At 41.7% G+C, this 13,112-nt stretch overlaps 1 protein-coding gene across 5 annotated transcripts in view; it reads left to right on the forward strand.

Annotated features, from left to right (window-relative positions):
• Positions 1–201: 201 nt before the first annotated feature.
• RBM33 (RNA binding motif protein 33) overlaps positions 202–13,112 on the forward strand; it is an 85,827-nt gene continuing 72,916 nt past the window's right edge. Inside the window, exons 1-4 of one of the 5 annotated variants that reach the window (XM_053359126.1) lie at positions 202–543; positions 5,714–5,792; positions 8,984–9,032; positions 12,742–12,818. In XM_053359126.1, the coding sequence (XP_053215101.1) occupies positions 504–543; positions 5,714–5,792; positions 8,984–9,032; positions 12,742–12,818 (245 nt within the window). In that variant the 5' untranslated portion in view covers positions 202–503. The remainder of the gene's footprint in view (positions 544–5,713; positions 5,793–8,983; positions 9,033–12,741; positions 12,819–13,112) is intronic. The other 4 variants (XM_053359128.1, XM_053359129.1, XM_053359130.1 and 1 more) reach the window with 4 other exon arrangements.

The raw sequence follows: 13,112 nt of genomic DNA on the forward strand, positions 1-13,112 counted from the left end.
TGCTCCGTCGAGATTTCAAACCGCCAGCCTTCCTCTGCGCGCATGCGTATTGCTGTACAGTTTTTTTTTGTCAGCGAAACCAGCGGGGGCGGGATCGCCATTTCCTTGCGCACGCACCGCAAGCCCTTTGCGTCACTGCCCAACGCCCACCAGCGGCCTTTTCCGCCCTACTTCCGAAACTGCGCAGGCTCGCGAGAAGTGGGTTGTTGTTTTTTCCAGGCCTGTTTGCGGCGGGTTAACCAACGAGCGGCGCGCTGCCTCAAGGAGGGAGCTGGTCCTCCAGTATCCCAGAGTGCAGCGCGGCGTCAGTGGCGTCGTTCGCTCCCCCCGCCACCACCCGATCCCGTCGTCTTTCCCTCAGCCGCCGGCCGCCATGTTGTGCTAGCTTGCTTCGAGCTCCTCGGCGGCGGGCGCTCAACCACCCACCCACCTCCCTCCCTCACAGCGCGGCGGGGCCGAGAGAAGCAGGAGGGGCGCGGGGGTCCTCGCAGGGGCCCGGCGCCATGGCAGCTGCCTTGGGAGGAGGAGGGGACGGAGGAGCAGGTACGGGGGGGGGAATTCTCCGCCCGCGAAGGCCGAGGGGGCGCGGCCGGCTCGGGATACAAACGGCGGGGCCCAGTTGCGGGGCGGGGAGGCGATTGGGGGGAGCGTGCGAGTGGGGAGGGGGCTTCTGATCTCGAGGGGCGGGTGGCGCAGGCGCCCCTGTCAGCCCCGTCGTTTGCTCGGAAGGAAGTCCTACTGTTTTCCATAGGGTTTAACCCCGCCCCCCTCAATGTTTTTCGCGTGCGCGGGGGGGTGTGTGTGTGTGTTATTTAGTAAGGCCTGTAGGAAGCAAAAGCGGATCGTCGGTTCTAACGTGGCGGTCGTGGGATGATCCTCTATTGATACATTGACAGGAAATAGCTAGAGGGCCCGGCGAGTTTCGCCTGTGCTAGTGGGGTTGCTTCATCTACAGATTACGTCGGGAGGGAGAGAGAGATTGGTCAGAGGCGCGCAGGGTTGGCTCTGGGGTATCGGGGAACTAGCAGACGGGGGAGTAGTTGTTTTGGGGGGGAGTGACAAGCGGTACGATGCTCTTATGAAAGGGACGCTTGATGCTGGAGCTGCCCGGGGAGTTGCCAACTGCCTTCATCAGGGAGGTGAGCCGTCAGATGTTGGTTGGACTCCCAGCTCCCATCAGTCCCAGGCAGTGTGGCCAGCAGCCAGCTGTGATTGATGGGAGTTCAAGGCTTCTCACTTCTGATGAAGAGTGGGCCACCAGAAGTCAATGCTGAAAGACACTTATGTGGGTCTGAGGATGAATTATGGGCGTGTTTCTATAGCTAGGAAAGCAGGAGAGACCAATCTGATTTGTAAGACTGTTCCTTAAAATAGGGGAGAGTCTCATGTCACAAGTGTGGACTGCACTGGATTTAATACCAACTCTGGAAACATAGTATTTGAACAAGTGGGGAGTAAGGACTAAATGATCTGATTTTATTCAGATTGGGTTGCTTCTCTCTTTAATACTTTTTTACATATTGTTGCACTCCACCCCAATCTGTGTGGTGCGAGATTTGAGGGGTTCCAGACACTTACCCAGGGCTTGTTTTCCTCTGAATGAGGAACAGCAGAGACTGTGATGTCTTTAGGATATATGGTTTATTTACACATATATACAACCTGAGTTGCCAATGGAGGGCCTTGTTTCTCCCATAGGCACAACTTTGGATTCATAGAGAAATCAAACATCTCTGAGTCTTTCTCCAGCTTGCTGCATTGCTTCTAACTCACATCACTCAACTCTCCACTCTGGCCTTTTGCCTTTCTAACTAACGCTCAACTGCAGAACTGTTCCCTTAGCTGGCCTGGCTATTCCAGCAGTTGAATTTGTGCTGGATCCAGGAATTAAAAGGAAGGCTCAGTCATGTTAGTGCCATCAGTGATTCTTTCAATACTGCTGTGGTAGCATGGTTCAGTAGGGAAAAAAAGTCTTTTAGTACTATGTTCCCTCTTCTTTGCTAGGTGAATTTAATTTTGTTTGGGGTAACCCATCTGTAGGTTAGAAACTTCTTTTGAACATTTTAATCGGTTTTGTTTTTTTGTTCCCATCATAAGAATGTATAGTTACTTTACCTGAAACCATCCTAGAGTCCCTCAGAGTTTTTTCAACTTGCTTGAGAGCAACTGAAGCAATGACAGTTAAAAGGTCTTGAAGTAGTATTAGAGAAGAGATAGTGCCAAACTGACCTGAGGAAATATTGAATTCCAATTGAGTGCCTTGGTATTACACTATTAGATTTTATTTGGAAGCTCAAATATTATTTTTGCAAAATTTTGTTTGGATTTAAATTATGAATTGTGATTGCAGTTTAATATCATTACTTTGTCTGGAACCTTAAGATTTGTCAGAGTACTCCCTGAATGCTGCTGTCAGATATATCATGTACATTACTCATTTCCACAAAAACTATGCTGCAATTCTAACTGATGGTTCTGAATGCCACCTTAACACTTACTAAGCTTTAGCAAGTAAGCACACAACTGAAACATTTACTGTGAAACTTCTAACATTCTTGTGTTACATAATCTTCCTTGGATTGGAAAATTGTTTTATATTCCAACCCCCACTGTTCATTGTTAGCATTCCTAGAGACTTTTCACTCTCTAAACCAGTATTTCTTAACCTTTTTTTCTCTGGGCCACACTTTCAGAATAAAAATTTGCTTGCACTGCACCATTTTTTAAATTGATAACAAGAAGAAGCAACTCCTAGCAGTGCTTGATTTATAAAATAGAACACAACAACTTTATAGTATGAACATGGGACACGCAGAAAGTATGAAACAATGCAGCTACATAAGAAAATCATTCCCAAAATGTAATTATAAACCAGGTAATCTCATTTATGTTAGGTCTAATTCGAGACAAACAAACTCTCATCTCCTCATCAACACAAATAAACCTTTCTCTTTTCTGATCTTTCATATTTATGAGAGCTGAAAATCTCTGTTCATAACAATATGTTGTGGAGAATATGTTGTCTTCTACAATATGTTGTAGAAGAATAGCCAATACTCTGTTCAATTGGCGATTTTGGATCACAGGATTGTCCTCAGTATCACTTGATGCTCTTGCTCTCATTTTGAAAAGATGCCCCATGCTCCGAAAATAAAAAAAATACTTTGATACTATATACTACACTGAAATGTTTAAATATTCCTTAGATTTTCCTTGAATCTTCCCAACACACTTGCCATCCTCTCCTGCCACACCAGTGTGACACCCCACACCCTTTGAGAACCACCTCTCTTAACAGAACTAATTGCCTGGCAGACACTGGTTACCTAAGCCACATTTTGCACAATGGGGCCTAGATTCATTTCTGGATGAAGGTATTACTTTGACTGCTTTCTTCACAGTTATATGAACAATTGTCAGGTAGCCTTTCTTTTTCTTTTCTTTTTTTAATCTTCAAATTAATGAGATCTTCAGCTGATATAAGAAAGTCTGAATGTAAACTTGCAGGGTGGCCTACCACTTGTCTTTTCAACTCTTGCCTCAATGGCTTATTAAACCTGGCTGGGTCCAGGGGGGTTGAATTGGAGGGTGCAGTGTGTGGCAAATACTCATTGTGGGAGAGGGAAGTGCCATCTGTGCTCAATGAGGACTTTCTTGGACACTGAAGTTCCTAACAAATCTTCTCGTCACCAATATCCTCTTTTGGCAAGGGGAGGGGGCAAGGTGCTTGAGAAAGTGGTAGTGACCCAACTACAAGCATGCCTTGAATGAAGTGGATTATTTAGATCCACCTTAATCTGGTTTAAGGCTACTGAGGTTGTAGTAATTGATTACTTTTGTTTGGGAGAGGAATTCAGGGAATACAGCCTTACACATATTTCAGTTTGGTGACTCTTGATACCGTTGATCATAGTATCTATCATTCTAGTGGGGCTTCATGGATTGAGATTGAGAGGCACTGTTTTGCAATAGTTCTGTTCCAGAGGTTATTCCCAGAAAGTAACATTGGGGAACTACCATTCAGCACCATGAGATATGACCTGCGGTGTCCTGTAGGTTTAGTCTTGTCTCTGATGCTGTTCAACATCTAAATGAAGCTGTTGCAAGCTGTCATCAGGAGATTTTGAATGAAGTGTCATTAGTATGTCGATGACACCCAGCTCTGTCTGTCTGTCTCTTGCCTCTGAATCAGGAGAAGCAGTTGCCTGAAGGTGGCATTGGGCTGAATGTGTGCCAGCACATTGACATTGAATCCAGACAAGATGGAGGTGTTGTGTGTTCCAGGTTCTTGGGTTTAGAAAATGAAAGATCTGCCAGCTCTGGGTTGGGTTGCATTTGCTCTGAAAGTGGGAGGGGGGATACTGCTGCATCCAGTGTGGTCATTTGAAGCCTAGGTAGTGAAGAGTATCTAGGTTTGTCAGCCATGCCTCATCCTTGATGGAGAATACCTAGAAACAGTAGTACATGATTTTGTAGACCTCTGTATTGGATTGTTGTAATGTGCTCTGTGTTTGGCTGACCTTGAACACTGTTAGTTGATACTTCTGCAGAAAGTGGCATCCAGGGTGCTAACTGGCCAGGCGCATATTATTACCCGTTTGCTTCTGAGCTCTAATCAAGTGGTTGTTGCTGAAGTAGAAAGTCCTCAACAACTTGAAATATCTATTCACAGTCATCTCCAGCACCTTCATTTTACCTGGATTAAGTTTAAGCTTGCTCACCTCCAACCAACCCAGTAGAGTTTCCAGACAGGTGTTCAGCGTTCAACAGCCTCCTTGAAATGAGCAGACAGAAAAATGAGTCATAGCTGAGTGTCCTCTTCATATTGATGACTCATCAATCCTAACCTTGATGTGGCTTCTCCCAACAGTTTCATGTAGATGTTGAAACACATGGGGGAATTGTTCTCCTAAGAGTCATGTCAAATGAATTTGTGAGTAATAACAAGATCCATATTTATAGTAGGCACATTTAGCTTGTCAAAAGGTACATTTCTGAAATCCATATTCTTGTTTGCAGAAAAAAAGAATAGGCTTTCTGTCAATTTCCTGCATATGCATGGAATGTCTTTCACCTCAGGAAGGAGTTACTGAAAACTAGCAATTGGTGGAGTTTTAATGTTAAACCTCTGTTTTAAAAATATCAGGTTTTTCTGTTAAAATTAATGTCCATGGCAGCTTAATAGAAATCTTAAATGCAAAAATCAGCTGAGACATGTACCACTTCAGACAAGCACAGAAAATAATCATTCTGATCCCTTGCTTTACAATATGTCCTTTAGTCTTGTTATTAATAAGTGGCAAACTTAATTTGGTTTTCTATTGTGCATGTTAACCTATGGAACTTGCTGTCATAGGGTGCTGTGGTTTTTACCATTGTAACGTAAAAGAGCTTACATTTATTTAAGATGATTCTCAGTGGAGCACCCAACATAATAACAAGCAATCAAAAGATCAGAGAAAGCAGTGGCAGTGAACAGCATCAATAACATAATGGAATTGAGAAGATTAATGGTACTACTGGCAAACTAGAAGGGTTCCTTTCAGGATTCCTTTTAATAAGTCTAGTATATTTTTCAGTTCTTCTCATAGAAGAACAAGTGTAAGATCAATTGGCAAGTTCTAAGGAGAGAAAATGTCAGCACTGCTGTTTTATGATCTGTGATTTTCTTTCTGTATTCTTGTGCAAATCACTAAATGTCTTCTGCTTACAGATGATGACTTTGATCAGTTCGATAAGCCTGGTGCAGAAAGATCTTGGAGGAGGAGAACTGGAGATGAAGACTGGGACAGGTAAGCCCTTTTAAAAATGTTGTTGTTCATTATATGGAATTCCATTTTATTTTGAGTTTGTATTTTGTATCCTGCTTTTTTAAAGTGCAAATTCATACACTAATGAAGTTATCTGCCTGCTGTGTTCGTGTCATATGCTCAGTTGTGGATAATGTACACCTGTCGTGAAGAGCTTAGTCTGGAGACATGAACAAGTCTAGTATAATGAAGAATGTTGCATAAAACGTTGGCAGGGTAAGACTTGCTCTTGCAGTTGGCTTCATAACTAAATGTAGTTTAGTTAAGAAGAGAGAATTCCATGGGAAAAAGTATTTTTGCTTTAAAGCATAACATGTTTTATCTTGGATAGAAACAGGTTCCTAAAAATCCTCTTAAACATTTTTTAATATCTAAATTGACTTTTGCTATTTTTCCTGTTAATGCTAGTGGCAAATATTAGAGACTTCAAACCCAGGACTACCTTCTGTTGTGATGCAAGCAAAGGGTTGTGCTGCATTGGCTTACAGCAGCATCTTATACAAGGCAAGTTGTAGAGAACTGCATTGTTGGTGCCCCTAGATCTTAAGGCAAACTGAATGCAACAGCTCCTAGCAGTATTGAGTGGCTAACACATTATCATTCCTGTAGATCTCAAAACAGGTTACATATTTATTTTTTGTTAACGTTTTTGTGGTGCCCTTAAATATAAACATTTACAAACTTACCAAAGTACGATTAAAATAAATAATAGAACAGTACACGGGTGGCGAGCCGGGACACGGGTGGCGCTGTGGGTAAAAGCCTCAGCGCCTAGGGCTTGCCGATCGAAAGGTCGGCGGTTCGAATCCCCGCGGCGGGGTGCGCTCCCGTTGCTCGGTCCCAGCGCCTGCCAACCTAGCAGTTCGAAAGCACCCCCGGGTGCAAGTAGATAAATAGGGACCGCTTACTAGCGGGAAGGTAAACGGCGTTTCTGTGTGTGGCTCTGGCTCGCCAGAGCAGCGATGTCACGCTGGCCACGTGACCCGGAAGTGTCTGCGGACAGCGCTGGCCCCCGGCCTCTTGAGTGAGATGGGCGCACAACCCTAGAGTCTGTCAAGACTGGCCCGTATGGGCAGGGGTACCTTTACCTTTACCTTAAAACACAGTACTAAAAAACAGGTAACAGCATTAAACAGCAGCATTAAAACAAGCAGTAAGAGTTAAATAAAACTTGTGGGAAAATAAACAAAAAAGTCTTTGCTGATGCTGAAAAGACACCAGGATCGGTACCAGGCAAATCTGCCAGGGAAGAATGTTCCACAAGCAGAGTACCGTCACAGTGAGAGCCCTGTCCCCAGTATTCAGCTAAGAAACAAGACCCTGTTCACCAAAGCAGCAACTGCAACTAGTACTGCCACTCTGGCACTATTTCAGATCTTCATAGTATAGGAAGAGGTGTAGGGTTACAGATGGTGGCTGTAGCTAGGGAAGAGTCTCTGAAAATGCTATCATTGTGTACAGTTAGGTTCAAGTGGCCTATAATAGTTGTGCCCTACACTCTTTTGGTACTCTGTACTACTTTGAGATAGTTCCAGAGTGCCAGCAATGGTGATTCCTGCTGCTTTAGTCAGCAGCCAGGACATGAGTGCAGCAGGGCATTATTTCTTTGCAGCACAGCATAGGATCAGGCCCCCATGGTGTAATATTTGCACACAATCCTTTTTTCTTCCAAATGTTTCACACTGTGAACACCACTAGAATGGCAGTTTGCTTTTATATCATGTTACTACTACTTCATAGCTGTATTCTTTCTTGCCACTTGGAAAGGATATTGGTGTCCCCATCCCAGTTAGCACCTGCTTTTCAACAGAGCAAATGCTTCCACTTCTTTGTGGGGTGGGAACAGAGGAGATGTGGAGAAAGAAAGTTGCTGGTAATCTTTGATAAGAGGAAGGAATAGGAATTGTAGGTTACTCAAACTGTTGCTTTTTTCAGCTCAAATAGTTGATTTCTCTTAGATATGTGTTCTCTTCAGAAATTGTATAGGTGAACTTTCACTTTCTTTCTAATGCAGTATCTTTAGGGTGGTTTTGATGAATGGCCTCCTGACCTATTGTCCTGAACAGCAATGAGCATTTCTCCCCATGCATGTTTAATTTCAGGAGAAAACATTAGGAGACTGGTGTTCTGTCAGTGGTAAGGGTTCTAGCCTGAGTGGATGTGTGTGCTAGTTCAGGGTTGCAAGGTCATGCACTGCTAGTGCCAGTTCAGGATCCAGTCAACAAAGCCAGGTCAAGGAGAGACTGGATTCCAGTTGGGCAAGGTTTAGTAATCTTGAGGTTGGATGCCAGTGAGCATGACCAAGTAAGATCAGGCAAAGAAAGCAGAGGTTGCAGTCCTAAAACAGCAGTTACAGCAAGTAGCACCCTGGAGAGCTCCAAACAGATTCTAGATAACTAAGACAAGACAGGCTTGAATGTTGCTCCAACATATGGCAAAACCAGACTGAGCTATCGGGGAGAAGGAGTGATAATATCTTGGTGACCACAAACTTGAGCCAAAAGAACCCCTAGCAATGTTGATAATGTGTTGGAATTACATTATATGAAGATTGGCAGTCTTCCTTTGTGACACTCCTTATCCTCAGTAAGTTCCCTGCCTCTTTCCATGAGAGGTTTACGCTGTGGTAAGTAGCTTTTCTTGAAAGGAGTTAAATCAAGCACTAACTATGGTTTTGAGACTGCTAATCTTTCTTTAAAATTAGATACATCAAAATGTGTTTTGCATTTGTTCTATTTAATTTGCTGTTCTTCAGTACTGTTAAGAGTCAGTGGGCAAAAATGATCTGGAGGATTCAATATTAAATAACTGGTGGTAAAATGGAAACCATAAGTTCTTTTAGAATCATCATGAAGCACTATGTAACTATTTGTCTCTAGCCTTTAAGTCACCTAAATAATAATAAATTTAATTGTTTGTTTATTTAAAGTATCTTTAAATATTTTTATCTCACTTTAAGTATTTTTATCTCACTATTCAGACGAAAAGCTCCCATAACAGCAGAGTTTTTATTTTGGTGGTTTCCTAAAAAAACCTGTTTTTGAAATATGGCAACCCTGAAATTGCTTCCTCATTTCTATAACTTTGACTATTTTATGAATTACTACAATAGCTTTTAGAATCCTTGCTTCAGAAAGCTCATTGTAAGTCTGTGAATGATTTTTTTCTTCCAGTGAATTAGACGATGACTTGCTAGGAGAAGATTTGCTGGCTGGCAAAAAGGTAAATAAGTAAGCTGTATGCATAAATATGTAAAAAAGACATTAATTTCTTTGGTTCTGCCAGCTCTGACAATAACCTGATTGTGTTTATCTTTAAGCATATGCTTGTATATGGCAGCCTGAAAAGAATTCAACAAAGCCAGGTTTCCCAGCCAGTGCTATTTCTTTCATGTATGGAATGATTGGCAGTTTCTCTTGCTTACTTCACAAAGTGGTGTGAGGGCAGTTATGAACATAAATGTACACAGAAGCTACTGCTAGAAGGACCTGTTATAAGGCCAAAGGTTGGTTATATAGAGTGGTTGCATTGAGGGGAAACTTGAAGTATGCAGTATTCTTGTTTAATAATGACAAATAGCTCTTTTTAAACTCTTACCTGAATGTTTAGGAGGAGCTTGTATACCAAGTATCAATGCTCTTGCCAGGCAAGTGCAAAAAAATAGATATCTGAATACAGGATTGAAAACCATCAGATTTGCAGCATTCAGCTTTTCTGGCCCTTATAGCAGTGCCTGGAAACAGACAATCAGTTCATGTATCAACATGACCAGTGACCAGAGGAGAAATGACCGCTGGGAGGAGCACAGAGAATAAACACTGTGGTGCACCTGCAGCAGCAAAACTGGACACCTTCGTCTGCCCCACTTGCAATAAAGCATGTCTCTCCAAGGGTTTTACTTTACCACTGCACTTTTCCATTGTCTCCTGAGACAGATGGATGCCAAAATGTTACTAGCGCTTTGTGAAATTATGGAAATCAGAGGAGGGCTGAGAAAATTTCCCAGAGGTTTGGAGATGGAAAGCTTGTTAGGCTCCTTTTAATAGCTGTTTTCCCATTTCTGTGGGCTGGCAAAAGTAAAATGAGCATATTGATATTATTTTACGCATAGTCGTGAATTCAGCAATTTGTGTTTTCTTTGCACTCAAAAATACCAGTGTTCTCCAAAGTATGCATTGCTATACTTGATGTAGCTATTAGTCCTGTTTGATGTTAAACATGGATGCTTTTCTTTGAGACAAGATCTGTGTATGTAGTAAATCAAATGAGGAGGGAATATCCATTATAAACAAGGTTCTGTGGTTGCTGTGGCAAGTGGACCCCAGCCTGTAATGCATTATAGCCACCTTCCCAGCTTTGGAGTTGTCTAGGCACACAAACCAGCAAGTTACCTCTTTCTAGCTCCAAACCCTAGAGTGGAGTAGGGGATTGTGTTTGATCTCATGCAGAGCTGCAGTGCAAGGTCAACAAAGGAAGGGTTATTGTGCTTTGGCTACTAGAATAGCAAAAATTGTGGGCCACAAAGCATAAACACTTGTGGCAAGTACCCACTCTCTTACTGGCTTTGAGTCATGACTTGAATATCATTGACTTCAGTGGGTCCAGCTAACTTGGGTTTGGTCTAACCTATTGTTTAGTACAATCTAGCCCAGGCATAGGCAAACTTGGCCCTCCAGATGCTTTGGGACTACAATTCCCATCATACCTGACCACTGGTCCTGTTAGCTAGGGATGAAGGGAGTTGTAGTCCCAAAACATCTGGAGGGCCAAGTTTGCCTATGCCTGATCTAGCCTCTTGTTACTTGTGATGCGGTTTGTTTATACTGCTTCTTAAACCTATCATGTGGTGGTTTCCCTATCATTTTCCTTGCAGCGTTTTTAAACAAAGCAAACAGTAGTAGATCTGTTGTCTCACTTCATCCCTGTTGCATTTTTGTTAATCTTCTACTTAACAAGCTATTTCTTTTTTCAAAGAATTTTTTTAGCCTGCTTTTAAAATTGTCTTTTTTTGGGTTAATTTAAAATTGTATATGTTGTCCTTTAAAACAAGTTGTACTAATATGCCTCTTTTTTGGTTACTTGGCCTGCTTTCTGTTGGATGGAAACAAATGTTGACAACACAATTAACAAATTGGAAGGTGTTCAGAGCAGCATAACAGCTTATCCAACCTTTAGCAGTTTTGCTGCTGTTCTCTGAACTCATTCCAATTTCCACACACTTTCTGTCTCTAGATCTTTCCCAGTTAGCCTTTCAACCAGGCCTTTGGCTGATTTATATCCTATATCCTTTTAAGTGTGTTGCAGGTGTGTGTTTTCTTGTTTTTCTTGTTTTTATTATGTATTTTATGGTTTTATTTTGTATTTATACACTGTGAACTGCCCTGAGATCTTTGAATTAAGGGCAGTACACAAATTTTATAAATAAGCACATAAAATAACAAAAATAACCTTTAGAATAGCAGCCTTTAGATGTTGAGTAAGAGAGAGCTGAATATACATACGTTTGTTAAATCCTAAGTGCTTCACCACCACACCTGCCCAATAAAACCCACTTTATTGTCCCAAGGTCACATCTTCTAAATATTCTGTCATGTAGCATGCTGCTGTGAAAGGAGTTTTTCTGTATGTTCAGCAGTAACTGTTGGCTTTTTTCCAGTTTTGTTTGGTGTTTAGTTTTCATGGCACAGTTTCTGGTCTCTTGTCTTGCCAATAGAACCTTCTAGCCAGCAGTGTTGCCACAAACTTTGGTACTACAAACTCCTATTGGTCAAGAGATCAAGTTAGAAACCCTAATATGTGATTGTGCAAAAACCAGATTCTTTTTATCTTCCCTTTGTGTGGCCTCTTGTTCATTTCCATTCCACTACTCTATAAATATTTATATTTATAACAGACACTGGTATGTTTTTCATAGGCAGCAGACATTCTTCAAATGTAAGCTCTGATTCTGAGGAGTCTTGTAAGATCTCACGGTTACCACTTTCAAACCATTTTATTATTTATACCAGCCTTCTTCCAAGGAGTTTAGGGTGGCATACACAAGTCTCTCCCTTCTGTCCTAACCTTCCTTAACAAATTGTTGTAAAGCTTAGAGATAGTGATTGGCCCAAAGATGCCTTTTGAGTTCAGTAAGCCTACATCTTATGCACATACCTTGTGCGCATACAGCTTTATGTGCTTGGTAAAAATAATAATAATAATAATAATGATGATGATGGAAAAGAGGGGTGGAAATGGGGTGGACGTAGAGGAAAAACTGCTTTGACAATCCCTCCCACCATTGCACCTGATGTGTTTTGATTATACACAATTTTGGCTTTAGGCCCAATCCCTGGCACATAACCCCACGTAAGTTGTCGGCTTACTGTATTGAGACTGAGCTGAGATTTAAACTTTGGATTCTCTGATTTAAATCAAACACTCTTGCCACTGCACCACACTGATTTTTTATTACATTGCCTAGCCCTAATATTGGAAAATGTGCTTTCCTTCTTCAAAGTCAGGCTGTTGCTGTGAGTTTTGAAATTGCTTGTGAATGTTGATTTTTTTTAATACGAATTTTCATCAGTTTTTTATGCAGCCCGTTTAAATACAAAGTTTTCTACTATTTTCTTCTAATCTAATGGTCTTCAGCTGGTGGGTTGAAGCAGCCTGATTGAAGGTGGGTTGCAACAGGAGCGCTACCACCATGTATATATGTGGTAAAAGATGTTTGGGTTAAAAGTGGGCTTTGAGTCTGAAAATATTGAAGATATCTAATCAATTGGTTCATGGGCTGTTCAGAGTAAAGCCGTAGAACAGTGTTAATCATGAAAGAATGCTGCTTAACCTTGTTAAAGGTTCACTGCTGAGAGAGCAGCCTTCTTTGCTGTGTTCTTAAATGTTACATATTGGGTTATCTCAAGGGCAATTCTTTAAATTTAAAATTTAGACGCAGTCAGATATGTCAGATGAAGAACTGAATGATGATCTTCTACAGAGTGACAACGAAGAGGACCAACATTTCAGGTTTGTCTCTTACTACTTCGCCCCAGTAATGTAATTGGGTTTCTAGATCAGTGCCTTGAATGAGTCTTACCGAAATAGGATTGTACACGTGTTTCACACTGGGAAGAGAAGATAAGTTACTTTTTACATTGGAAGAGTATGACTAGAAATTCACATTTGAGACTAAGTTGAAGAAAATACAGCTGCTATATAGAGCCTGTTTTCTCAGATGCATTCAGCAGTGCTATTCTGATTAAAAAAGTTGGTTTCCATTTTGGAAGCCAACAGGAGTTTATTTTTAACGAGACATTCCAA

The sequence above is a fragment of the Podarcis raffonei genome, chromosome 12, assembly GCF_027172205.1.
Source record: "Podarcis raffonei isolate rPodRaf1 chromosome 12, rPodRaf1.pri, whole genome shotgun sequence".
In the NCBI taxonomy this organism is placed as follows: domain Eukaryota; kingdom Metazoa; phylum Chordata; class Lepidosauria; order Squamata; family Lacertidae; genus Podarcis; species Podarcis raffonei.